Source organism: Arvicanthis niloticus, chromosome 13 (assembly GCF_011762505.2).
Source record: "Arvicanthis niloticus isolate mArvNil1 chromosome 13, mArvNil1.pat.X, whole genome shotgun sequence".
NCBI lineage: Eukaryota > Metazoa > Chordata > Mammalia > Rodentia > Muridae > Arvicanthis > Arvicanthis niloticus.
Window position 1 is genome coordinate 32,300,098 of NC_047670.1, and position 27,382 is coordinate 32,327,479.

Genomic DNA, 27,382 nt, shown 5'->3' on the forward strand with positions numbered 1-27,382 from the left:
AATGAAAAGAACCAGGGCCTGGGAGCAGAGCTGAACTCCTGCTGTCCAATTAAGGTTCCGGGGTTCCAAGCTCATTCTTGACCAAGCACCCAGCTGCTTCTCACAGCCCACCACCCTACAAGTCAGAGCTGCTTAGGATGTAGTCTCATTTACGAATCTTCAAAAGGTTCCATTTCTTCTATGACTACCCACACATGTCTTTTATTTTTAACTTGAAACATGAGACCTCCTGAGATAGATGTGAAGATTGAATGAATTATGTAAGTTAAGTACTTAAAACACAGCAAATACTATTTAAGCATGTATTATTAATATTAGAATGCTCCAAGCTGAGCATGGTGGTGCAAGCCTGCAATCTCAGCAAATAGCTGAGGTTGGAGGATGACTTTGAGGTCAGCCTAAGCTATATAGTGAATTCTGGGATAACCTGGGCTACATCTTGTTTAACACACACACACACACACACACACACACACACACACACTAATAAAAAGATTTTCCAAATACTAGACTAGAGAGTATACTTATAGGTCAATCTCTCTCTCTCTCTCTCTCTCTCTCTCTCTCTCTCTCTCTCCCACCCCCACTCTCTCTGTCTGAAAAAGTCTCATTTACTCTATGCTTGTCTCAAACTTGCTATGTAGCCGAGGCTGGCCTTTGAACTCCTGACCTTCCTACCCATAACTCCCCAGTGCTAGGATTGTGTTTACCATCATCCTTGGCTAAGAGGCTTATCCCCTATGTTCGACAGTAACTGCATAGATAAGATTTGATATTTATATACAGTACTGGGCAAGCACTGAGGTATCTTCTGGGGATTAACTGATGTTCATGGTTGGCATATGTCTATCCTCATGGAGCTTGCGTAGACCAGTGCAGCACAACACAGGTTTCCACTGGCTTCTCCAGATGAGGAGCCAGCTCCGAATTATGCAAGCTAATTATGTTTGGATACAGCCTGGTCCTATGATGGCTCTCAAGGCATGTTTTCACATCCCAACCTCACTTTTGACACCTTTATGGTTCTTAACTCATAACTGAGAGACAGATTTAAAAAATTATCACCTTCCCACTAGTTTTCCAGGGCTTACATATGCCAAACTCAAGATTATGAATTCATCTTGGAACTAGTGGGGCTATTCAGGATTTAAACTTCAGCTAGATAGGGGACAAAAGATCAGTTAGAGCACAGGCATATAAGTAGGATTTTAGGGAAGCACTAGATAAATGCTGACACCATTCCCATAAGTGGGGCATTGGCCTGCAGATGTTGCCTTAGTTAGGGTTTCTATTGCTGTGAAGAGATACCATGACCATAGCAACTCTTATAAGGAAAACATTGAGGCTGGCTCACAGTATCAGAAGTTTAGGCTATTATCATCATGGTGAGAAGCATGGCAGCATCCAAGCAAACAAACAGGTGCAGAAAAGAGCTGAGACTTTTCCATCTTGATCTGCAGGCAGCAGAAGTGAATGTTATACTGTATCTAGATTGAGCATTTGACACATCAAAGCCTGCCCACTATGATGCATTTCCTCCAGCAAAGCCACACCTACTCCAACAAGGCCACGCCTCCTAATAGTGTCAGTCTCTATGAGCCTATGGAGGCCTCTTTTAGTCAAACTACCACAGATGTGGATTAGACCATCACACCCCACCACAGGAAACCTGAAAAACTTGTCAGTGGGAAATTTCATTGGTTTTTTTTGAACATCATAATGTATACTTACATACCTCTTAGATATCTTTGTATGTGTATATATGTGTATGGTGTGTGTGTGCATGCATGTGTGTGTATGTATGTATGTGTATGAGCATAACCTATAGGTCACATGTGGAGGCTAGGGGACAACCCCATACATCACTTTTCACTTTTCACCTTGTTTGAGACAGGGTTTCTTGTTCATTTCTGTGTATGCCAGGTTAGGTGGCCAGTGAGCTTCCTTGGCTTATTCTGTCTCTGTCTCTTACCTTGGTATAGGAGAGCTGGGATAACAGATGTGTGCTGTTCCGCATGGTGCCCTTCCCCAGGCTCTAGGTATTCCAATCCAGGGTCTATTGCTTGCTTGGCAATGCTTTACCCGTTGAGCTATTCCCACACTGCTACTTATACTAATGTTGTAGGCACAGATCTGTTACTCACCTTGGTTCCTGATGCAACTGAGTACAGTTAACGTGAGATACAGGAGGCAGTGGCTAGCCTGACACTGCATATGTTGTATAGTTGAATTATATGAATAGGAGAAATACACTGTCAGAAACTGATACATTTCATGGTAAACACAAACCTCAAACATAGCCACTTATCAGCATTTTCAAATGTTATGTTCAGTACTTAGTCTGCGTGCTGTATTTTCTAAGACTGGCCATGCAGTTGGTTGGCATCCACCAACATCATCACAAACAGATGAGGCATACACTACACTTCATTCTGAAGGTAGAGATCTTGCTAGATGGCAGGCTCATTTCAGCACTATTGTAGAGTATGAGACACAGTGTTGCATATATGTCAGTTATGGACTGAAGTGTCCCTGGGCAATGCATGCCTGTGTTTCACTCATTGTTGCACCTAGGGCCCCAGTCCAGTATTAGCTGTTCTTCCTTGTTTCCCCATCTCCTAACTTTGCTTTCTTCTAGGATGGCTTTACTCATAGGCAAGTTTCCAGAGGTCATTATGAAGGGCCTGGGGGTTCTCTTCAAGAGAATTACATAGTAGCAAGAGATTACAGTCTCATAATGGAGAAGGCCTCGATAATCCTTCCTCCCTCCCTTCCTCTTTCCCTCCCTCCTTTCTTCCCTCCTTTTCTCCTTCCTTCCCTCCCTCCTCCTTCCCTCCCTCCCTCCCTCCCTCCCTCCCTCCCCCCTTTCCTCCCTCCCTTCCTTCCTTGCATTACTGAGGATTAGACCCAGGGACTCAAGCACACTAGACAAGCACTCTTCTATTGAACAACACTTTTAGCCTAGTTACTTTAGAAGCTGTCTAAAGAGGAGTTGTAACGGTCTACTTCAATCATATGTTCGTTTCTGAATCAAGTGCCATGAGCAAGGAGACACAGGACTCTTATTGGCCACATCAGGATGCACAATGATTAGATCAAGATTAACTGAAAAGAAGATGCAGATGTAGCTCGCGGGTGGAGGGCTTGCTTAGCATGCACAAAGCCCAGGGTTCAATCCCTAGCACCTCATAAAACCAGTCATGGGAATCATGGCTGTGTTCCTAGCACTTTAGAGACAGGATGATTAGAAGCTTGAGGCTATCCTTATATAGTTCAAATGCGTATATTCTGCATGAGACTCTATCCAAAACAACAACAACAACAACAACAACAACAACAACAACAAACAAAACAAAAGAAAAAAAACCAAAAAAGATAAAGCCAAATAACTGAGCTGGGTGGTGGGCATACTTGTAATCCCAACACTTGGGAGGCAGAGGAAAATGGATCTCTGGATTCAAGCCTGTAAGTTCCAGGACAGTTAGGGCTACACAGAGAAACCTTGTTTTGAAAAAAACAAAACAACCAAACGACCAGACACAAAAACCAACTAACTCAGAACACACACACAACACACACACACACACACACACACACACACACACACACACACACACACAAGTTTACTAGAGGTAATTGTATTTTATGATTTTCTGGATTTTTCTAACACATGTGCTGTTGTCTTAAAGTAAATTGCTTCCCCTCTCCCCCCGTATTTGTCACCTTTTCTTGCTGTGACTAAATACTTGACAAGAAGAAACTTAAAGGGGGAAGGGTCTTTCTTGGTTTTATGTATGATCTGAGGAGATACAAGCCATCATGGTGGGAATGGCATGATTGGCACATGGCTTCATGGCAGTGGAAATGTGGGATAGCTAATTTCTCACATTGCTGTGGATCTGGAAACAGAGACAGGACAGGAGGCGAGATCAAGCTGTACTCCTTCAGCTTCACCTCCAGACCCACTTCTTCCTAGGCATCTCTGCCTCCCAGAGCAGCATCGCTAGCTGGGGACCAAGTAGTCAAAGATAAACCAGCCTTTGGGGGACATTTCCCATGCAGATGGTAACAGTCACCCCATGAAAGAATTGAAGATAAACAAACAAACAAAAAACCTTATAAACTGTGTAACTTGTCCATTTAAATCTGCTTTACCTTAGATGCATCTTCCTTCAGTGGGTATGAGACCATCTTCAAAGGGGCAAAATCGGTTCTTGGGTCAGAGACTGAAAATTTTTTTTTTACTCCTTTTAAGTTCATAGCTTAGGTATACATAAATGTATAAACAGTTATACAGTACATGACACCAGCATTTCATGAAGAGGTAATCTGACAAAAATCATGTCTTTTTATAGGGAAATGACTTTACAAGGTTGGAGACCCTGACCTATTGCAATAAACGTGCAGTGGAAGGGGACTCTCTCTCATTTCAGCCTTTTTTTTTTTTGCTCCTGGTTAGCAATCTGTGCTTTCCCTAATGTGTTGTTGAAACACAGAGCCGCTGCAAAACCAGTGAGTCAAGCTCAAGGCAGTAAATGCCTCGTGCCCTTCCTGGAGGCTGAGTGGCCAGGCTCAGCAAGACATCAGAAGAGGAGCAGCTTTCCAGTTCGAATCTGGGAGAGTAAACAGGAACATCATTGCATGGGCAGTTTTCTTCTCAAAATTGTCTTCTTCTCACTGTCTTTGTTACTGTGTCAGCATAGCTTAGACAGCATGCAAGGTTTGGAGTCAAATAGTCCCTGGAATACCGTCTTCTTTCTGTCTAGTTGTGAAGTCTTGGACAGATTAACCCTCGAAGCTCCAACTTTGTTTTACAAATGAGCACAATACTCAGTATTTGCATGTAGGGCTGTGGAGGGCAGTCAACGCTATCATGTCTGGTTTATATTACGCTCTTAAGGAAATTACATTTCTATTCCTGTGTGTGTGTGCCTACATGTATATATGTGTGTGTGTGTACATGTATGTGTGTATACATTAAAAAGAAAATATAGTCATTCCTCAGTATCCATGAAGACAGACTCTAAAAGCCTTACAAATACTCAAAGTCGAGCATGCTAAAGTCCCTTAAATAAATACATTTTAAAAATGATCTCAACATGAGTATATAATACACACACCCTCCCATGTGCTTCAAATCATCTCTGAATTATTCACAGTACCTAATAGAGTAACGTAATTGAAATATTTGTTATATTATCTATCGAGGGAAAAAGAGAAAGGTGCATGTTCATTACAGATATAATTTTTAAAGTACTTTCTCTGCGTGGTTGGCTGAATCTGTAGCTGTGATCTGTGTTTTTAGGAGACTGAGCATATCAGCAACACTGACTGTACTAGTGTCTCATGGCTCTTCTAGAACTATCTGTGGATAGTCTGGCTTGTTGTGGACTTAAGGAAAGAGGCTCTGAATCCAGGAGAAGACCTAGAGAGGCCATGTGTATTAAAAGATCTTTGAATACAGCAGAAAGAAAAGAAATTCTGTTTCCTTTCTCTGTCTGTGCCAGGAGTTATAGGTTATACATTTTTAAAAGGGCGACAACATCAGCCAGCCAGTAACCATCGAGCCCAACACTCTATTCACCCATTCCTTAGATGGATCCTAGTGTACCAAGAAGACAAGGGGATTGGACATCTCCTAGTGTTAGACCTCCAGATTTCTCATTCATCCTCTATAACCCTTGGTATTTAACAAACTTTGGACACCTTCTTTTTCTTGGACACTTATCATTTCCCACTGATAAATTCTACAGTAGTCAGAACTAGTTCCATGCAAAGTAAACTTTCAAATTTTTACATTTGAGAAATAAATTGTAACATTTAAAACAGCTATTTTGTTACTGTGAGTACTGACAGTGACTTTGGCAGAGTCCATATCTTTTCAGAAGAGTAGAGCTTCTCTGATTAGTACCTAAATTCTCATCTAAGAATATTCTAGAATGCCCTGTGACTGTCTCTGCGGAGTTAGCTATTGACATCAAAAGGAGCAGGTGTTTTGGGCTTACAGTTGTCAGGGACTTTTTATTATTAGTGAATTAGTCATAGAGATTGCTGAGCCGTTGAGTTCATAGGTATTTACCTAGAACAATTAAGGTAAGTAGACAGCTAGGTATTCAGAAAAAAAAAAATCTGTACAATTGCAGAGCCACATACTTTAGGACAAGCTGAAAACAAATGAGACTATTACTCACTCGCTCTAGACTTTGAGAAAACTGCATCTGAAAACTGTTGCAGAACCCAAATAACTCTACTCAAATTGTCCCTGTCATGTCCTTGCTACCTACCCCAATGTTCTGGGTTCCAGACTGAAAGACACACACACACACACACACACACACACACACGCACGCACGCACACACACACACACACACACACACACACACGCACACACACACACTGCACATCAAGTCGTTACAGGACTAGGTGCATCCTCTCCCACTGAGGTCAGACAAAGCAGTCCATTTAGTGGTATGAGATCTAAAGGCACGCAGACAATAGGCTCAGGGGCAGCCCCTGGTCCAGTTGCTGGGAGACCCACATGACGACCAAGCTGCTCATCTGCTACATATGTGCAGGGAGCTTAGGTCCAGCCATGCTTGCTCTCTGGTGATTCAGTCTCTGGGAGCCCCCAAGGGTCCAGGATAGTTTACTCTGTTGGTTTCCTGTGCAGTCCCTGTTCTCTTTGGGTTCTTCAGTTTCTCCTAACTCTTCCATGAGACACCCTTAACTCCATCTAATGGTTAAGTGTGAGTTTCTGCATTTCTTTCCATGGGATGCTGGGTGGAACCTCTCAGAGGACAGTTATGCTAAGTTCCTGTCTGCGAGTATAACAGACTATCATTAATAGTGTCAGGGGTTGGTTCTTGACTGTGGGGGGTCTCAATTTGGGGGCAGTCAGTGGTTGGCCATTCCCTCAGTCTTTGCTCTGTCTTTGTCTCCGCACATCTTGTAGAAAAGATACATATTGGGTGGAAAGTTTTGTGGGTGTGTTGCTGTCCTTGTCCCTCCACTGGGAGTTCTGCCGGGCTACAGGAAGCGATCACTTCAGCATCCATATACTGCTAGGACTCTCAGCTAGCATAGCTCCTATAGACCTTCTGGGGCTTCCCTCATCCCAGGTCTCTGGCACATCTTAGAGACTGCCACCCCTCACTGCCAATCTCCTTTCTCTCTCTAACATGTTTTCCCTTCCCTCTCCCCTCCCCTTTTCCATCCAGTTCAGTTCCCTCCTCTCATCAACGCCCGGTATCTATTTTGTTTCCCCTTCTGGGAAATATTCAATCATCCTCCATTGGGCCCTCCTTGTCATTTGGCTTCTTCAGGTCTGTTGGTTATAGCATGGTTATCCAGTACTTTATGGCTAATATCCACTTATAAATCTGTATATACCATGCATGTCTTTTTGGGTCTGTTTTACTATGTAGCCCAAGCCGGCCTTCAACTGATGAGAATCCTCCTGCCTCACTCTCTCAAGTTCTGTGGTTACAGCTATGCATTGCCATGCTTAGCTCATCTGTTTTAGTTAATAGAGATGGTGTTGCTACCCAAAGCTGACATCCTGCCTGTAATTGAGCTGAAAGCTGTCACCTGTAGACACGTGTGTGCATACAGAAACTTCTAATCCCTCTTCTAAGGCGATAGTCCTTTAAATATGGAAGCAGCTGTCTTCTCCCAGGCCCTGGAGCGAGGAGAACGTGATGACTGTGCTGTTTATAGGGCTGTCAGTTATTATTATGATTCAGGACTCTGAGTGGCAGCTGAAATGTTCTCTTGGCTCTGGTGCCGTGACTGGGCTTCACATTCCTGCAAGTCGTTGTGGTGTTATGCACTACAGGTCGACTGTAGGACAAATGCCTATGGGTTTGATTTTATGCTGTGTGTAACTTCACATAAGGGAAGGCTGGCAATTTTCCTTCCCTCCTTTCATCTGTCTCTGTCTGTTTCCCTCTCCCTTCATCCCTCCCACCCCCGTCTCTCTATCTTTTTCTCTTCTTTTGTGATAGTATTTGAAGTGAATTTGGCTAAGTCGTCTAGGCTTCGTAGTCAGCTCTATCTTTGAATTTAGACTTTCCATTTTCTCAGTGTGGGAGGAGTAGGCAGAGTTCCTACCCTTTCCAGTTACTCAATCTCTTTTCTGTGAAGTAGGAAGAAGAGTTATTGTATAGGATCAATATTGATCTTTAATTAAAATGATATTTGTAAAGAAGGAGATGTATAAGGATCAGGTGTATAAAATCATGGAGGCAGCCAGCCAGCAGGAGACTCAGGAGACAAGAACAGTGTAGTTTTCATTTAAATCTGAAGGCTGGAGCCTTGATGGTGTCAATTTGAGATTAAAACCCAGCAAGCTCAAGGCAAGAAAAACTGCTGTCCCAGAAGGTCTAGACAGCTGGCAGAAGTTCCCTAGTTTGTTTTTGGGTCTATTTAGGCTTGATTCAGTTGATTATGGAGGCCTACACTCAGAAGACAGAACAATCTGCTTTACTGTCTCACCAAAAAGAAACACTTCCATAGACACATATAGATTAATGTTTGTTCAAGTGTGTAGGCAGTCATAGCTCAGTCATAATTAACAACATAAAAGATAATGGACATAAAGCAATTATTACTCATTTTTGTACAGTGCTTTTCTAAGAAGTAAGATACTCCAGGAAGAACTAAGACCAGGTTAGGAAGAGAATCCATCAAGGATGCTGTGGTGACTGACTTAATTATCTACTTGATTGGATCAGGATGCACCTAAGAGCTTTGTAAAGCACGCTAAAGCCTGTGTCCATGATGGTGATTTTAGAGGCAATTAAATAAGGAGAGGGCTCTGACTTAATCAATAGGTAAATTCCTTGATAGATTCACAATATGATGGCATGGTGGGGAGGAAATAAAAGGCAGAAAGAAGAGGTTGGGTTTTCTTGCAGGATATAGGTCAGTGGGGCAGTCGTGTTCTGAATTATGTGAGGTTCTGACTCTTTCCTGGCCTCTGTGAAATGAATGTTCCTGCCGGCCATGTCATTCCTACACAGTCAACTCAGACCTCTAAAACCAGTTGGTTCTGGTCAGTGACTTACCACAGCAACAGACACAAACCAGAACATGTGTTAACAGGATTTTATTGGGGGATAAAATCTGAAGATCAATTTCAGAACAATTGATACCATTATTATATTGAATCATCCAACTTGTGAACACACTGGTAGCTTTCCTTCACTATTTTCCAGCTTTAACAAGTGTTTCCATGCATGGTTTGGTAGATGTTTGCTGAGGAATTTTTCATCTTGAGAGCAATTGTAAGTGTCCATACATCTATTAATTTTTGCCAGTTGAATGAACACACATTTCACTATGATCTCATTTTGGGCAGTAAAATAAGTTTTTATTTGTTCACTTGTTGGCCATTATTTCTTGTGTTTTTGAACGTCTGCCCATGGTTCTTTATTCTTGAGAGTCATGTTTTCCAGTTTCCCCCACTGTGTGATGTTTCTTCCTGTTCGTAATTTATCAATCTTCTTATCATTCAGTTTGTTTGAGTTCAGTCTTTCCATGTAGCCCCAAATCCCAGGGGTCCTCTAGCACCAGACTTTCCAGTGATGTGGTTAGGGATCGAAGGCATGGATTTTAGTTTTTCTTTAAGGTGTTTTGTTAATGTGAACAACTTTTCAAACTTTAGTATCATTAAAGTTATCAATATTTGAACTTAAACTCAATTTTATATTATCCAGTGACCTAGTTATAACTTATTTAATTTATAAGTGAGCTTAATCAAGAGGATATTTTTATTGGAAATCATTCCAAGAGAGTAAACACAAGCTTCCTCATTCTTCTGGATAAGCAGAAGGAATTTCCACTCTGTGGTCTTTTCTAAGCCTGGGAAGATAGTTCAGTGGGAGAGTGCTTGCCTCAGATGAGTGTGGCCCTTGGTTCAATGCCTAGCACTGCAAAACCAGCAGAAAATAGCCCATGAAAGTGTAAGCAAAGGGAAAATTCAAAAGAAAACCTTTGTATATTTTCCTAATTATTTAATATTTGTAGAAGTTTTTTAAAGAAACAAAGCAAGACCATTTGTGAGTAGGCATTCTTCATCTATAAACTAATAAGAATGGGTTCTTGAAGCATAATAAGATAACCCATTGTCTAGGTTATGTCCAAAACTAAGGAATTTCTCTTCCACAAATTGTGGCAGTACCTGCCTTAGCCTTAAGTTACAGTAGAACTGAGTCTCAAATGCAAAGCTGGTATCTTTCTTCTATTAAATGAGGGGAATTTAGGGCTGAGAATGTAAGTAATACCTCTGGCTTGAGTTGTACCATTTAGCTTCCATATGAAGACTGGAGTAGCCCGTTGGCAAACACATTATTTCTTCATCTGGTAAAAAGATCTGGGTCTTTCATGCATATTTATGTCTGGAAAAAAAAATCAAACTCCTTTAAGTAAATGTGGTGTGGTGGATGCAAAGACAAATTTGTTAAACTGCTTGTCTCTTTTGCCAGCTACACTAGTGCAACCATCTTTTTTTTTTTTTTAATGATAAAAACATTTTGCTTTTTCAGTTTTTCAAAATTTCATACACATGTATGATGGATCTTGGTCATATCCCCCTCCTTTCCGGCTCCAGCTCCAACCTTTCCTGATAAATCTCTATCCCCAATTCATTTACTTTTGGCATAACCCACTGAATCCAATTAGTGTTGCCCACAAGCATGTGGGTGTATCACCCACTGGGGCACGGACAACCTACCAATGGCCACCTGTTCAAAGAAAAGTGGCTCTACCTTCCTCAGCAGCTATAGACTAACTGCCAATAATTCCTCAGCTTGGGGTGGGTATCAGGAACCTCTCTGCACTCCACGCTGGAACTTGGACCTGTCTGAGCTTGTGGAGGCAGCCACAACTGCTCTTAGTTTATGTGTGCAACTGCCATGCCATCTCCAGGAGACAGCGTTTCACAGCACATGTCCCTCTCTTTTGGCTCTTAAGTTCTCCTGTCCTCTCTTCCTCAATCTTCTCTGACCTTGGAGAGAAAGGTTGATACAAATATTGTCTGTGACAGAGTACTGACAGTCGCTTATTCTCAGCAGTTTGAACAGTTAGGAGTTTCTGCATTAGTTACTCCCCACCGCCATAAGTAGCTTCTCTGACCTGAGAACAGCAACAATCTATCAACATAAACATGAATAATTCCAAGGCAGTTCAACAATATGTCTATTTAACAAAACAACATCAATAGATTCTCCCTCCAGGGCTAATGACTTCCCCTAATCGTGGGTTTTAAAGATGATACTTACAGTACTAGGTGTGAATTACTTCCTGTGTAGTAGACCTCGGAATTCAATCTATACAGCAGTTGGGATCCCCACTCCATAGTCTTGCCGCTGTTGTACCAGTGAGCACTTCCTGATGATAGCTCAGTTCTTTGATTGTGATTTTATGCATATTGGTTTTCAATATACAACTTATATTTCAAATATTGCTATGTTGTCATTTTAATGTTAAGACATTAAACCAAGTAGGGATTTTCTGGTCTGGAAAAGAGCAAAAGCATGTACACACACACACACACACACACACACACACACACACAAACACACACAAATTACTTCTATTTTAGTATAAAATCCAGCAAAGATGAAGTATGGGAAGGATAAACTGTAGTATGAAACGTGTAGGACACTGAAAATGCCATAATATTTTCAAGGATTTATAAACCACATTAAGAATGTACTACCATCTTGGCTCTCTATGAACAGAGATGGGTTTCAACTCAGCATCCACAGACCTTTGTTAACTCAGGCATCCATCTGTTTTGTGGAGACAGGTTCCCTCTCCTCTTCCCCAGCATCCCCACAGTGGGTGGGCACCATCCATGATGGACAGATCCTGGGGGTTCCACATCAACAGCTTGCGGTCCATTATGGATCATTATGTGAAATACCGAACTATTGAAAAGACAAGTTACTTAACTGATCTTTAGGGGCAAAATCTTATTGTCACATAGAAACAACATGAAAAGCAACAGCAGCATCAATAACTACAGCAGCAGGAGCAGCAGCAACAACAACATCATCAACAACAATATCAACACATGAAGTAGACTTGGGGGAGAGCCCTGAGTCCTTCTTCAATTTTCTCTTTTCCAGATTAACATCTTACTTAACCAAAGGTCTCTGTAACATTTTTAGATTAAATACCTAGCCTAGGCTTATCTCACGTAGGTATACCAGGGCAGGAAAGCAGCCTTTGCACTTTCAGCTCATCCCAGGAAGATGACCCTTAATGACACTGTTGAGACCTTTCCTGGAAAGAATTTCCTGCAGGCTGAAGCTCAAGGCCGAAAGATTTTGTACAGACACCACTTTTTAAAGCGTACAGCAGGGTGAGTTGCCAGGTTGGCCTGAACCTGACAACACTTTGCTAACTGTTTCCAGAACCTTCAAGTCTGCTGCCAACCATTACTACAAATTTTTCCTTGGAAGAATGCATTTAAGGCAAGAGTTATAAAAAAAAAAAGATGGCAGCTTTGATGGAACTTTATTGTGTTCTTAGCACTAAGTTATCTGAACGACATTGAAATGGACTCCCACTGTTAAAAGTTCTGACAGTAACACATGCGCTTTTATGGTTTGCACTTTGCAGAAGTAAAATTCTTCTGTGAGACTCCAGCCATCGCTGACATTGTCATCCTGGTGGATGGATCATGGAGTATTGGGAGATTTAACTTCAGGCTAGTGCGGAATTTCTTGGAAAACCTGGTCACAGCATTCAACGTGGGCTCAGAAAAGACAAGAATCGGTAAAACTTTTGGGCCCTTGAAGCTAGTTGCTATTGAAAATTTCTGGGGAGATTCTTAAAAAATTAAAAATCCCTTTACGTAGTTACCTTCAAAGTTACAGGATCAACTACATGGTTGTTCCTGAAAGCAGATTTTCAGATCAGTAAATATCTATTCTTAACAATTTTATATTATCCCCATTAAAATTTCCAATTGATGCCATCATTTACCTGATTATTGAATATGTTAATTCTTTGGAAACTCTCCTCTTTATTATAGGTAATAATAAAGCTTTAGAACATAGTTTTCATAAGAGCTTATCACACAGTCATCTGTATTTAAAAGAAACACCCAAGTCCAGGGAAATGTTGAATCGAAAAGTTGGAAATAATATTTTAGCAATGTATCTTTGTCAAGGTAATTCTAGTTAAGATAAAAAGATATTAAAAAAAACTCCTGTAAATCTTTGTGTCATATTCTGAGCAACATGATAATATATTCTCTATAAAAGTTTTATAGTTATAACTTTTAAGTAGTCACTAAGGACTAACATTCCTTTGAGGAGAAGACAACAAATAAATCTAGAATTTTTATCTATATATGACCTACCCTTTTCTTTTAAATGCCAAATACCTTATTATTTGATAGCTTCTAAATAACTAGAAAATATGTAAACTCCCTCCACTTCCAGATGCATACACCTAGAATTCTGTAGCTGATGCCAAGAATTCTCTTTGAAAGCCCACAGCCAGGTGAAGAAAAGAATGTTAGACAGATGAGGCCCTTACTCAGCCTGCTTTCTTGCATAATCCTGAGATCTGAGTAGCACATAACTTATTGGGGTGCTTTTCCTTCCTTCTTTTCCAGGCTTGGCACAGTACAGTGGGGACCCCAGAATAGAGTGGCACTTGAATGCCTTTAACACAAAAGATGAAGTGATTGACGCTGTCCGAAGCCTTCCATACAAAGGAGGAAATACCCTAACAGGTATGTTTTCTTCAGTGCACATTCTTAACTAAATATCTTGCCAAAGAACAATTTATTACTTTATTTTGCTCCTTTTAAAGAGATGACATAGTGTTTTCTTTCTTCTTTCCTTCATTTCTTTGTTTCTTTTTTTCTTTCTTCCTTACCATGCAACATTAAACAATCTTAGATGGTGACTTTATCAAACAGCATTAAGATCCAAGCCAAACCAAGCCAAGCCAAGCCAACCAAACCTAATCCAATCCAATCCAATCCAATCCAATCCAAAAGTATATTGATTTTATACCTAGATTCTGAGGAATGATGATAGAAAAGCATTAAAAATTATTGTTTTCCACAGTTATTACATTTTCTTTTTTTTTTGTTTTTGTTTTTGTTTTTTTTTCGAGACAGGGTTTCTCTGTGTAGCCCTGGCTGTCCTGGAACTCACTCTGTAGACCAGGCTGGCCTCGAATACAGAAATCCACCTGCCTCTGCCTCCCAAGTGCTGGGATTAAAGGCGTGCACCACCACCGCCTGGCTAGTTACTACATTTTCTTTATAAGTAGAAAACTTGCTATGTTCAGTATGAATGGTACAATTTATAGCACACAATAGCCTTGAATCTGAACCCAGAGTTGCAGGCAGCACTCATTGTGTTGCATGATGGTATACACAGTACCATGCACATGCTAAGTGTCCAGATGTAAGGCTGTCATGATGCACTGTTTGATATAAAGTGGGTAAGTGCAATCAGAAACACCTCAGACTCACTGCATATTATTTGTTCATCTTTCTATTGAGGGTGAATCGTCACACTCAAGGCTGTCTTATTTTTAATTAATGATTTTTCATTACCCTTATTTGAAACGTTGATTACTAATTTTTATGAAAATATTTAAAGACTTTTGACCCACTTGTATTTCTGACAACTATAACAATATTTACATTAAAATTATCTGTAGCATGAACATAAGTGATTTGTATCAATGTGGCTTATTTTATTTTTATTTTTAGTACACTAATTAGTTTAATGGATAAAGTAGACCAATATGCAATGACAATGGAGCAATACAAAGAGAAAGATGGAAATCCAATTAAAAGATCCAAAGGAAATACTAGCTGTAGGAGGGGAACAAAACCCAAATAAACACCCACTATAAAACAAATGAGGAACATATTTGGTGGAGTTAGTGGACTGGCTGTGGCTCATGGAGAATCTCTAAGTTTGATGAACTCCATACAGAAAGCAAGGGACACCAACACCAGACATCCAAGGACTGTAGAACAGCTAGAAAGACACATGTGGTAACAAGAGATAACCAGAAGAAGAGAGACAGAGGAAGGCTTAATTCTTGAAACAATAATGGCTGAGAATTTCCCCCAAATTAATGTCAGGCACCAAACTCTGTTGTCTTCCTCCTCTTCCTCCTCCTCTTTCTCTTCCTCCTCCTCCTTTTCCTCCTCCTCTTTCTCTTCCTCCTCCTCCTCTTCTTCCTCCTCCTATTTCTTTTCCTCCTCCTCATCTTTTTCATCTTCCTTCTCCTCTTCCTCCTCCTCCTCTTTCTCTTCCTCCTCCTCATCTTCTTCCTCCTCTTTCTCTTCCTCCTCCTCCTCATCTTCCTTCTCTTTCTTCTCCTCCTTCTCCTCCTCCTGTTTCTCCTCTTCTTCCTCCTCCTTCTCCTCCTCCTTACCTTTCTCCTCCTCCTCGCTCTCCTCTTACGTCTTCCTTTTTTTGTGTGTGCTGAGGATTGAACCCAAAGCTTCTCAGGCTAGACAAGGGTTCTTTCACTGAACCATGTTTCCAGCCCTATTTGAACAGATTTTAACCTTAGAACAGCTGTTGCTTTTCACTAGCGCATGGCTTGGAGGCTCAGCTTTAGCCATGAAGATCTTATTAAGGATTTCTAAATAAACCGTTGGCCCCTTAATAATTAATTGCCTTCCCAATCTGAGGCATACTTTAGTGGAATTGTTAATAGCCATGAAAAGTTATTAAACACAGAAACATTATTGTATGGTTTCTTATTTCTTTCCAGGTAAAAAGTGTCTCAAAGGCAATAGCTTGGCTTTAGAACTCAGCCAGGCACACAGACCAGTGGTTAGCTCCATGAGGCAGGGGTGAGGCTCTAGAGTCAATCCTTGGTTTTGGCCTCCCAAATGAACAAGTAAACAGATAAGATCAGTGAGAGGGAAAGGAGGAGTCTTATCATCTAACTTAATGCTTGACCCTCAACAAGACTCCAGTAAATGTTTGGAGAACAGTTTGGTGGTTTAAAAGATTTCTTGCAATAAAGATGCCTGTTGCTTTGCATATTTTGAAAGAAGAGAAAGAAAAATAAAGAAATAAGAGATTTCTTAAAGTATTGCTAGAGACAAAAATGTTTATTAAAGATTCATCCAAGAGAAATATAGTTATTATTAGGATGAATCAACTGTATTATTTTTCAGTAGCTCTGCTGGTATTGTTATGTTTGGCATTCCCTGAGGAAAAGTCCAGGGAAGAATCCAGAATGTTTTATCCTCTATGCTGTACCCCTGATGCAATAGCAGGTTTGTTTTATTACCTTTATTCTAGTGGATTTGGCCTTTTCATCAGGTTGCTGTGAAAAAGAAAGCTCACATCTAATAAAAATCCTTTTAGCGCTACTCACCACGGGGATACACTTTGCAAACTAGAAGACTTTAATTAGAGACGCTTGCTTTGTGTTTATTTCTCCCAGGTCTTGCTTTGAACTTTATTTTTGAGAATAGCTTTAAACCAGAAGCGGGATCGAGGAGTGGCGTTTCCAAGATTGGCATTTTAATCACAGATGGAAAATCCCAAGATGATATTATCCCACCATCTAGAAACCTTCGTGAGTCTGGTGTAGAGCTGTTCGCTATAGGTATGGATACATTCATTAGATTTTGCTTTATAATTTTATTTGTTTTTTTGTTTGTTATTTAGTGCATGAATGGAGGGGTGGGGTGTGTATGTGCTTGCGTGCATGTGTGTGTGTGTGCGTATGTTTAGATAATAACTTGTGGGGGTCACTTCTCTGCTTCTACCATGTAAGTCCCGAGAAAGTGCACACTTATAATAGCAGCACTAGGGAGGGAGGCAGAGGCAAGTAGGTCTCTGAATTCGAGGCCAACCTCATCTACAGAATGAGTTCCAGGATGACCAGGACTACACAGAGAAACCTTGTTTCGATTAAGAACCAGAGTGAAAAAAATATGAGGATGGAACTCACTGGGCTTGGTGGGAAATGTGTTTCCCCTCCGAGCCATCTAACCAATCCTGTTTGTTTTTAAGACAGGTTCCTGTCTCTGTTTGAGTGCTGGGATTACAGATGCAAACATACATGGTTGCAGTGTGTTGCTATGTGTCTCTAATGGTTCAGGTTTCATTGCAAACATAGGCTTATGCCACTCAATGCACTGCACATCGCTCTGAGAGTCAAGCCTGAGCGCTTTCTTTATCTGGCTTGCCATCTGAGTCCAGCTTCTTGTGTCTAAAATAAGAGTGATTCTGTCACGTAAGCCACCGTGTTTGGATCCCTAAGACAAATACTGAGCACAAGATGAAAAAGCATATAGTGACATGCTAAAGATAGTCACATTCGTTTCCATTTAATTCCCCATGACTTGTTTTGCAGGGTCCGTTTGTAGCTCTCTTTGCTAGTTGAACAAGAAGAGACCTCCTCTCACATATCCAAGGAGTTAGAAGTCCTGTAGCTATTAAAGACGTGCAGTGTTACTGACTTAAAAGCTATCATTTTATGAAAACAGATATATACAACAGATGGAGAATAATTACAAAATATTTACATGATAAGCTTTGCCTTCGATTGAAATGTTTACAGTTTCTCTGGCAAGAGGAAGGTCTTCTGCTTAGTAGAGACCAATAAACTTTGGCAGGAAAAAAAAACCCCTGATTTCCAAGGACAGTGAAACATTAATCAAAATGATATAGCAAATCCCTCAACAGGGCTCTGAACACACTTGAAGTCTCCTGTTCTGAGTGGCCCACTTAGTTATATTTCACACAGTTAATTATTCTGTTGTCAGTCTTTAGTCTCACTAAGATGTGCTTATTAAGATCATGCTTCAGTCTTTTCATGAGCTTTCTGTAAGACAGTTCTCCATGACAAGAGAATACTTTCAGGTTTTGTAGAGGTCACAAGAGGTAACAGTGGGTGCAGGACTGAAATTGACTCCAGACTTCTAAGCCTACTGTCTCAGTTAGGGTTTCTATTGCTGTGAAGTTGGGGCTGGCTTACAGGTACAGAGGGTTGGTTCTTTATCATTATGATGAGAAGCATGGTGACATGCAGGAATGCAGGAAGACATGATGCTGGAGGAGCCCAGAGCTCTACAACTGGATCAGCAGGCAGTTGAGAGAGAGCCTTTTTTTTTTTTTTTTTTTTTTAAAGACAGGTTTTCTTTAATTCATTCTGTAGAGCGGGCTAGCCTCGAACTCAGAGATCCACTTGCCTTTGCCTCTAGAGTGCTAGGATTAAAGGCATGTACCACCACTTCAGGCATAGAACTAATTTATTATCAGTGTCTGACATGTTTGGCAGTAGTTGCAGAAACTGTTAACACTATGTTCTTTGTTTCTTTCCCGACTCCCTGCAAGCTCTCTATAAACAAACAGTGAACCATTACATGGTAAGATTGTACCTTCATTGCTTCTTCACAAAACCCCACCCGGTCCTCGACACTTTCCAAGAGCTCTGTAAATGACCCTGGTCTAAAATATTTTCAGAGATAGCACTATGACTCTTAGCATGGAAAATAAAAAGGCTCATAAAAGATGCATCTAAGAGAAGCATATCATCTTTGTTCAAGTAAGCAGAGGATATTGTCTTGAACTATATAACTGTCATTGCTCCGTTTTTCCATTCGTAGAAGAGAGACTAGAAGAGTCCCAAGGGAAAAAATACAAAATGCCTAATATTCAAACTTTACTCGAGTAGTTTTAAATCCATGTTGTTTGCATGCCTGTGTTTGTGGATGGTGAGGCGAGTACTGTATAACAGTGGTATGCATGACCCATCTCGTACCTGGTTTTCAAGAGCTAGTTATGTGCATTGCATCCCTCATCTGCTTCTTTTGACCTTGCATACGTGTTTGACATTAGTCATAAGTATCTATATAATAGAAACTGGAAAACACTGGAAATACACACGGGAACATGACTGCTAAGTATTTTGCAACATATTCGAGTAACATAGGAGGGCAATAAACGATGTGGGCATTTTAGTCTTGGAAACTGATTCAGTTACTTGTACCAGGCATTAACATTTATTACTCTGAAGTTGAACAGTGCATCTTTCAGAGCTGCCAACGGGAGGAAAAAAATACTTAGAAACCACTCAGACTCGCTGCTTGGTTTGCGGGTTATAGAATGCTTTATTCAAGAATTACTAGCTCCACTGTGTGCCAGGCATTGTGGTGCATTCTGGGACGCGAGGAAGAGCAGAACAAAACTCCTGACGGCACGCATTCCTTCCAAGTCATCACATCAATTTCCTTCATTTTCCACACACTTGCCGCAGTCAAACTATTTTATTCATAAAGATGGGGAAGTACAAAGATGAGAGGGGGAGAGACGGACTTTCTTCTGGCATATTCTATCAAGTGTGGACTTGCACGGCACAAGAAAGCATTTTGTTTGCTAAGTTGCTTCAGCACACACTCAGTGTTATACTGACTCAGATGTGTATTGTAGAAGTCCCTTGGCCAAGAAACTCAGATACACATTTCTTTATGTCCCACATCCGGTTTTTAAAAAGCCTCTGCAGAGGAGTTAAGCTGATGGGGGATTATCTTTTGTGTTTATCCTGAATTTTATGCTTTTGTTCATAATCCCTAGAAGAGTGTTTAAACAAAATTTAGTGAATTCATCCAGATGTTATTTGGACTTCTCTTGAAACTACCTGGAAGCAAGCAGTATTCTTTATCTTAAGCCTCCTAATGCACATAATTTGGTGGTTATTAAAGCTTTGTTACTTAGTGTTTGGAGACTGAAAGATGTGTAATTGCCCCAGGCAGGCATATAAGAAGTCATCTGTGCTGCTCCAGGCCACCTCTTTAATACCCGCATATGATTGACACCATCTCTCTAACATGCATCTGAAGTGGCTCTTTTTTAATACCCACAGATGATTGACGTTACAGGGATTTCTAAAGAAAGCCTCCTTATTTGCTGGCTCTTGGAAAAGAGAACTCTCCCTTCACACCCATCAAACGTAATCATCTTTTCTATCTCTGACTTCCTTTGCTCTTTGTAATGCCCCCTCTGAGAGGCAGTGTGGTGTGATGAAACTGCAGCAATAGCCTTTCTAGTTTCGTGTCCTTCAGAGAAGTTCACTGTGTGTGTGTGTGTGTGTGTGTTAAGGCAGAAAGAGCTGTGTAACGCTGTTGTGAGTGTTGAGTGAATGTATTGATGACCATGAACAACACAGTGCTTGGGGCACAGTCAGCATACCCCAAGCCTCTGCATCCCCTGCGTCCTCTGCATGCTCTGCATCCTCTGCATCCTCTGCATCCTCTGCATCCTCTGCATCCTCTGCATCCTCTGCATCCTCTGCATCCTCTGCTTTTTGCCTTACTAATCTGTATTATCTTCAAGACACTCAGCATTCTGCTCGGCCTGTGGTGATGGAGTTCAGTAGCAACTGGAAGCCATAGAACTTCCTAAATTTGATTCATCAAAAATTGCTGAGGTCACTGGGCAGTAAATGGTGTTTGAGTCCATTAAAAATATCCTCTCCCACATTTTCCTCCGGCTTCGTACTGCATAAAATAATTATGTCTATAACATTTCCATTCTAGCAGTATTTCTCAATTTTAATTTTTGAGGTCCAGTATCTCTCACTCTAGCTCAAGCTAGCCTGGAATTCTCACTATGTAGCCCACGCTGGCCTTGAACTATGGCAATCTTTCTACTTCATGACTGATAAGACTATAAACAGTTTTCTGAATGTAAATAAACTTATTTTTGCAGAAGTTTCAACCTGAAGATTGATAGTTTATGGCACTGGTTTAGTTCTTCCTGATTCTATAATATTTGTGCAAGAAGAAGTTATATCAAAGTTAATTCTCCTGTCGGTGTGTGTTGTGAAAAATCGGTACCTAACTATTTAGGAAACATCTCACATGAAACATCCCCCTTTTTCTTTTTCTTATGCTTTTGAGATGGGACCTCACCATGTAGCACTGTTTGGTCTAGAGTTCACTCTGTAGACAAGCTGGCCTTGCATTCACAGAGATCTACCTGCCTTTGCCTTGCAAGTGCTGGGACTAAGGGTGTGCGCCATGGCACTCTGCTACATTTTTCCTTTTGTAATTAAAAAAATTATTCAATTGAATAAATACTGTACATTCAATATATTTATCCAAATCCAACTACCCGGCCTTTTCCCCCTCTTCTTTTGTGACTCTCCTTTTTTCCCTTAGAAAGTCTGGTTTGTACTTTCATGTATTTACAAACAGGATTTTATATGTACCTATGTACCTAAAATCTAGGGCAATAAATGAGAAAAAAAATACATTATTTGCCTTTCAGAGACTGGCTTAATTAATATGATTGTCTTTATTTGTATCCATTTTTCCTGTAAATGACATAACTTCATTCCTCTCTGTGGCTGAGAAATACCGTGTTGTGTGTATATGTCACATTTTCTTTATCCCGTTCAGTGTCATTGGATGTACAATGGATCCACTCATCTGAGTAGAGGATGCTTTGACTGAGTGGGTTAGCCCCCTACAGTTGCATCAGTATCACCATCCTTCCTGTTATCCTCAATGACAGGGGTTAAAAATGCTGACCTGAGTGAGCTGCAGGAGATTGCCTCTGAGCCAGACAGCACCCATGTGTACAATGTTGCTGAGTTTGACCTGATGCACACAGTGGTGGAGAGCCTGACCCGGACTGTGTGTTCCAGAGTGGAAGAGCAGGACAAGGAGATTAAAGGTAAGGGAGGACAGAGAGACCCAATGGATGTGGGCATCGCAACCTGCATGGGTATGGCACTGTCTACACAGATCTATAACCACACACACACACACACACACACACACACACACACACACCACACACACACACACAACACACACACACACACCTCTGTATACACAGCACTGCTGCTGTGGACACTGAACCATAAAGGGGAGAAAACATGTCCATGCTCACAGATCTTTCACCATGCACATTAGTCAATTATTGTGGGCACAGGTCTACCACGGGACTATAAAAATTCCCATTTTCAAGTTTTCTTTCTTTCTTTCTTTCTTTCTTTCTTTCTTTCTTTCTTTCTTTCTTTCTTTCTTCCTTCCTTCCTTCCTTCTTCCTTTCTTTCCTTTCTTTCTTTCTCTCTCTCTTTTTTTGTTTGTTTTGTTTTTTTGGGAAAGGGTTTCTCTGTATAGCCCTGGCTGTCCTGAAACTCACTCTGTAGACCAGGCTGGCCTCAAACTCAGAAATCTACCTGCCTCTGCCTCCCAAGTGCTGGGATTAAAAGGCGTGCGCCACCACTGCCTGGCTCAAGTTGACTGTCTGTCTGTCTGTCTGTCTGTCTGTCTGTCTGTCTTTCTTCCTTTCTTTTTTAAAATTTATTTTATATATATGATGAGTACACTGTAGCTGTCTTCAGACACACCAGAAGAGGGCACCAGATCTCATTACAGATGGTTGTGAGCCACCATGGGGTTGCTGGGAATTGAACTCAGGACCTCTAGAAGAACAAGCAGTGCTTTTAGTCGCTGAGCCACCTCTCCAGCCCCCTCAAGTTGACTTTCTTAATACTCTGTTTTCTTTCCAATGCCTTGTGAAGGTAAGGGACACTTGCTTTGACTAGGAGTGGTTTTCTCTGAAGTGTTAGCATTTAGACTATTTCATTTTTTCAAGGCAAATGCTCAGTTTAGCGGTTGATTGTGCACTCACATAAGTTTGTAAGGAACAGTTCACGAAGAGCTAGCATCGTCTTTCCCAGCTTTAACCTAATGGCAGCACCTTGCAGAGCCACCCTAACTCTAGCAGGCTATGAGCAACGGTAGAGTCAGGATGAAAAACATTCCCATCACAGGAATGCTCCTGCTGCTCTTCCTACTCCCACTTAGCATCCTCTTATCATCGTCTTGCTAAATCCTGACAGCCAATAGTCTCCAGATATCTATGTATGAATATACATAGACATATGTATACTCATGTCAAAACAATTATACAAATAGAACTATCCAGTATTGAGAGTTGAAATTTTTCATGCCGAATAATTCTCTGGAGATTGTTCCAAATGATGTGTGTATCAGTGGCTCTTTGTTTTCATTGGTACAGATGTACCACCATTTGTTCAAGCATTCGCAAAAGCTGTCGTGAATATTTGTTTATTGATTTTTGTGTAAATGTAGTCTTTAATTTCTTTGGAATAAAGCCCAGGTGGGCAATGACTGAACAGTATCTTGGGTCCACGTTCAGTTTATTTTGGTTTTCATTAAGAAACTGCCATAGAGTCTAGAAATGTGTGTGCCAAGTGGCAACATGTGAGTGACCCAGTTTCTATGCATTGACTCCAATATTGATGTTCTTTCTGGTTTTGTTTTGATTTCAGCCGTTCTGAAAGGTTTATGGCCATACAACACGGTGGATTTTGATTTTCATTTTTCTCATGGCTAGTAATGTTGAGCGTTTCACTTCCTTGGGTTTTATTTTGTTTGCCCTCTGTGGAGAAACGTCTCTAAAGATACAACTAGAACAAAAGCATGAAGCATTCTCCAGTTGAACTTTGTGTGCCAATGTCAGTTAGATATAATTCTGTAGTAGTTTTATCTCAGGCTCTTTGGCCTGTTCCCTTAGGTCACATTGTCTAATTTTCTTCCAGTAATACATTTTTAATTTAGGTAGCTATGTAGTAAGTCTTTAAGTTTTATAGATTTGAGTTTTCTCATTTCATTATTATTATTACTATTATTATGATTTACAGTTTTATTTCTTTGTGCATGTGTGTACTGTGACTTGTAGGTAGAGGTCAGACACAGCCTTTGGGAGTTGATTCTCTCCTCTCCTCCTACTTCATTGAGGTCATATCACTCTTGTTTCTGGTGCTGTGCTACTGGAGGCTGGCTGATCGAGATCTTCCAGTCTCTTCTTCTGTCTTCACCTCCCATCTTGCTGTAGGGATGCTGGGTTGCACATGTACTCCAGCACATGCTTGGTTCTCTGGGGGGCTGAGCTGGGTTGTTAGACTTGTGAAGCTACAACACCTTTGCCCATTCACAACCCTTAGTTATTCTAAGTTCTAAAATACTCTTTCTGTTTCTTTATTTCTTGATTAAATATTAGTATATCTTTATTCTATAAAATTTTTACTTGGGTATTGATTGAAAACGCTTATATAAATTGCCAGTTACCAAATATTCACTTGGTAAAAGGATCATTTTCAGATTATTAAGAGTATCCAGTTTATGAATGTCTTCATATAGTTAGGTATGATTTGATTTCTTCCACTAACATTTTATATATTGTAGGACTTACGAGCCCTCTCTGCTTATTTACTATAAAGGTTTACTTAGGATTGTACAAGTTATTTAGCTTCATATGAATAATTTTGGTTGAATTTTTAAAATTTCAACGTCCACATGTTTATTTCTTGTAAATAGAAATGGATTTGATTTTTGGATATTTATTTTGTATATTATGTATATGACTTGATATTACTTACTAGTTTGGGAGTTTTCTTCTGGATTTAAATTTTTTTATGTAGAAAAATCATATAATTTACAAATGTAAATAATTTTTCTTTTTTTCTTTTTCCAACTTTGATTTCATCTTCTTGCCACATTGCATTTGCTATGATCTCTCATGCCAAGTTGCATGTGACTATTGCATCGGTGGGATATTGCTACCTTACTCTATCCTGTAGAAAAAGCATTTTGATATTCAAGGAATCTGTCCATTTCATAAATGTTGTAGAACTCGATAGCGTTTTTGATGTCTGTAGGGTCTAAAGCAGTGGTTCTCAAACTGGTGTGAAACATCCCTTTCACAGGGGTCTCCGAATACCATAACAAAACACAGATATTTACATTATTATTCATGACAGTGGCAAAATTATAATTATGAAGTTGCAACAAAAATAATTTTATGGTTGTGGGGTCATCACAACATGAGGAACTGTGTTAAAGGGTTGCAGCATTAGGAAGAGAATTACTGGTTTATAGTTATGGCTTCAGCTTCCTTCCTGAGTGACATGTACACAATTATCTTACTTTCAGCCATTTTTCTTTACTATGATTGTGTGTCACAAATAGTGTTACCATTTATTTCTCCACATATAATAGAATCACTATCATATGTGATAGTTATAAAGCTAGAAATTTTATAATTCCTGTTTAATTCATCAATAGCATTTCCTGGACAATGTCTCCTATAGTTCAGGCTGTTTATGCATTTGCTATGTAACTGAGAATGACCTTGAACTTCTGACTCTCCTGCTTCCATCTCCCCAGTGCTGGGGTTGCAAGTGTGTGCCACCATGTCCAGTTTATGTGGTTCTGGAGATTTGACTCAGAGCGTCCTGAATAATAGACAAGCACTCTGTCAACTGATCTACATCTCCAGCTCATACTAAATGTAATTTAGAAAACTTGAAGGAATACATTTTATTATGCTCCCTTCATCCTATGTTTTCTTTCATTTTTCATTTGTAATAACCTGGGATTCCTTTTTTAAAATTAATTTTATTTCCAGTGAGAGAGTACCACACCTTTTTAGCTCTTTTAAGGACAGTCTGCTGGTGATAAAAACCTCTTCTATTTTCTAAGAGAATCTTGGTTTTCCCTACATTGCTGACACTTGTATTTATTGGATGTTGAGATCTTGCTAAACAATTTTATTTCTGAACCTTCAAGCCGAGTTGTGTCTCTTCTGCTTGGTTTCCAGGGTTTATAAATTGTTTTTCTTCTTCAGATAAGGAGCATATTTCTCTCACTGTTTTAAAGATTTTTTTTGTCTGCTTTGTGTTCAGTGTTCAGAAGTTGGACTGTGGTTAGCTGAGTGTGAATTCTTGTGGATCTGTCTTGTGCACAGTGATTTTTGTTTTCACAAGTACTGTTTGCATGCGGACTTTGTTTTCATTCCCTTTTAAGATTTTGATGTGATGAATTAAAGGTATTTTCTTGTGTTTCCAATGTACTTGAGTCTCTGTTACTATCCCCATTAGTTCTTTAAAGAAAGCAGTTCTGAGATAGTTTATGTAGCAACTGTTTTGGAACTACAGTCCAATTTGGCCTTGAGTTAATCCTATAGCCAGGATTCAAGGACCTTGATTTCCTTGGTCTACCTGTATCTGCGTTCAGGTGCTGAGTGTGCAGGCATGGACCCAGGGTGTTGAGTCTGATTGTTCTCTCTTGCTAAGGTTGGCCATTTCTGTGCTAGCAAACAAGCCTGCTGATTTCCCCCTCTGTCCACGTGCTTCTGTTGAGCCTATTCATTAATTTTCGTGTTGACTGTTTTCTTTTGTTTTCTGAGAGTTTCATGTTGTCATTGGCTTCAGCTGTGTTTTTCATTGTCCATTTGTACTACAGTGTTCCACGAGGGCTGCACGTCTGATGCCATCCTGCCAAGAGTGGAGAGTAATACTTCATTTTTGCTAGTTAGGTTTAAAGCATGGGTTACTTATTTTGCCTACTTTCGTTTCTTGGGAAAAAAAGGGCTACTCACTGGCCTGCCATTCATAGCCACCTTTTTAGAGAAGCAGAAGTCCCTCATTTTTGTCCCCCGATATGGCTTCTACTAACAGTTCTGTGGGAGTGGCCTCCATATTGAGGCAAAGCTGGGAAAGACCTGATAGACTTTTGTGTGTCCCCAAGTGAAGGAGCAGGCTGGGTTGGAAGTTAGGCAACACTGCTGTCACAGATAGGGATGGGGGAGGAGGGGTTTTCTGACTCCTTCATTCCATTTTGGCTTGGATGGAGGGATGGGGGTAGATGTGACATAGTATGAAAGTCAAAACAGGGTAGAATTTGGGAAGCTTGTTTTAACATTGGTTGTCATGGGTTATAGTATCAGAGAGTACAGTTGTTTTCCGTCGTGTGTGTCTGGAGTTACTGCTGAAAGTTTTCTGTCTTTGCATGCTAGCCTTTTCCTGGTCTTTGGCTAGAGAGAAAAGTCTTTGTTGGGATAGATTTTGTGTGAATACGCTGGTGTTTCTATGTTGCCAGATACCTTTACTTTCCAGTTAAGGACATTTGAGCACTAACAAGAAAGGAAAATGACTTCTATGGTGTTTCTTGGGTCCTGCAGTGCCTCTTGTCTCTGCCTTTTTTTCTCTCTGACTGCAGCACCTTCTTATGCTTGTCTTGTACATATCCTGATTTTAAGTTGCACTTAGAGAAGGTACAGAAAAGTACACATACTCTGTCTTCTTAATAAAAAATCCATCATTGTTGTCCAATCCTTGCTCTCTCACTACATCATTGGTCTGTGGGTTACACATGGATCATAGGATCTGGGAAGAGGGACAGTATCAAGGTCTTATTTTTAAAGTTTGGTTTTATTTCTTGCCTCTGTTGTATGTAGAAGAGTTTCATTATTATGTTTGGCTCATTTTCCTTCTCTCATCTGTCATTCTGTTTTCCTCAGAACAGATCTCTTGGGACTGGGTTGG

The 27,382-nt window shown here is 40.4% G+C and overlaps 1 protein-coding gene across 3 annotated transcripts in view; it reads left to right on the plus strand.

The window, feature by feature from the left end:
• Positions 1-27,382, plus strand: part of Col14a1 (collagen type XIV alpha 1 chain) — a 207,977-nt gene that overhangs the window by 48,162 nt on the left and 132,433 nt on the right. For all 3 annotated transcript variants that reach the window (XM_034516485.2, XM_034516486.2, XM_034516484.2), the window contains exons 6-9: positions 12,629-12,784; positions 13,632-13,751; positions 16,454-16,618; positions 21,535-21,696. In XM_034516485.2, the coding sequence (XP_034372376.1) occupies positions 12,629-12,784; positions 13,632-13,751; positions 16,454-16,618; positions 21,535-21,696 (603 nt within the window). The remainder of the gene's footprint in view (positions 1-12,628; positions 12,785-13,631; positions 13,752-16,453; positions 16,619-21,534; positions 21,697-27,382) is intronic.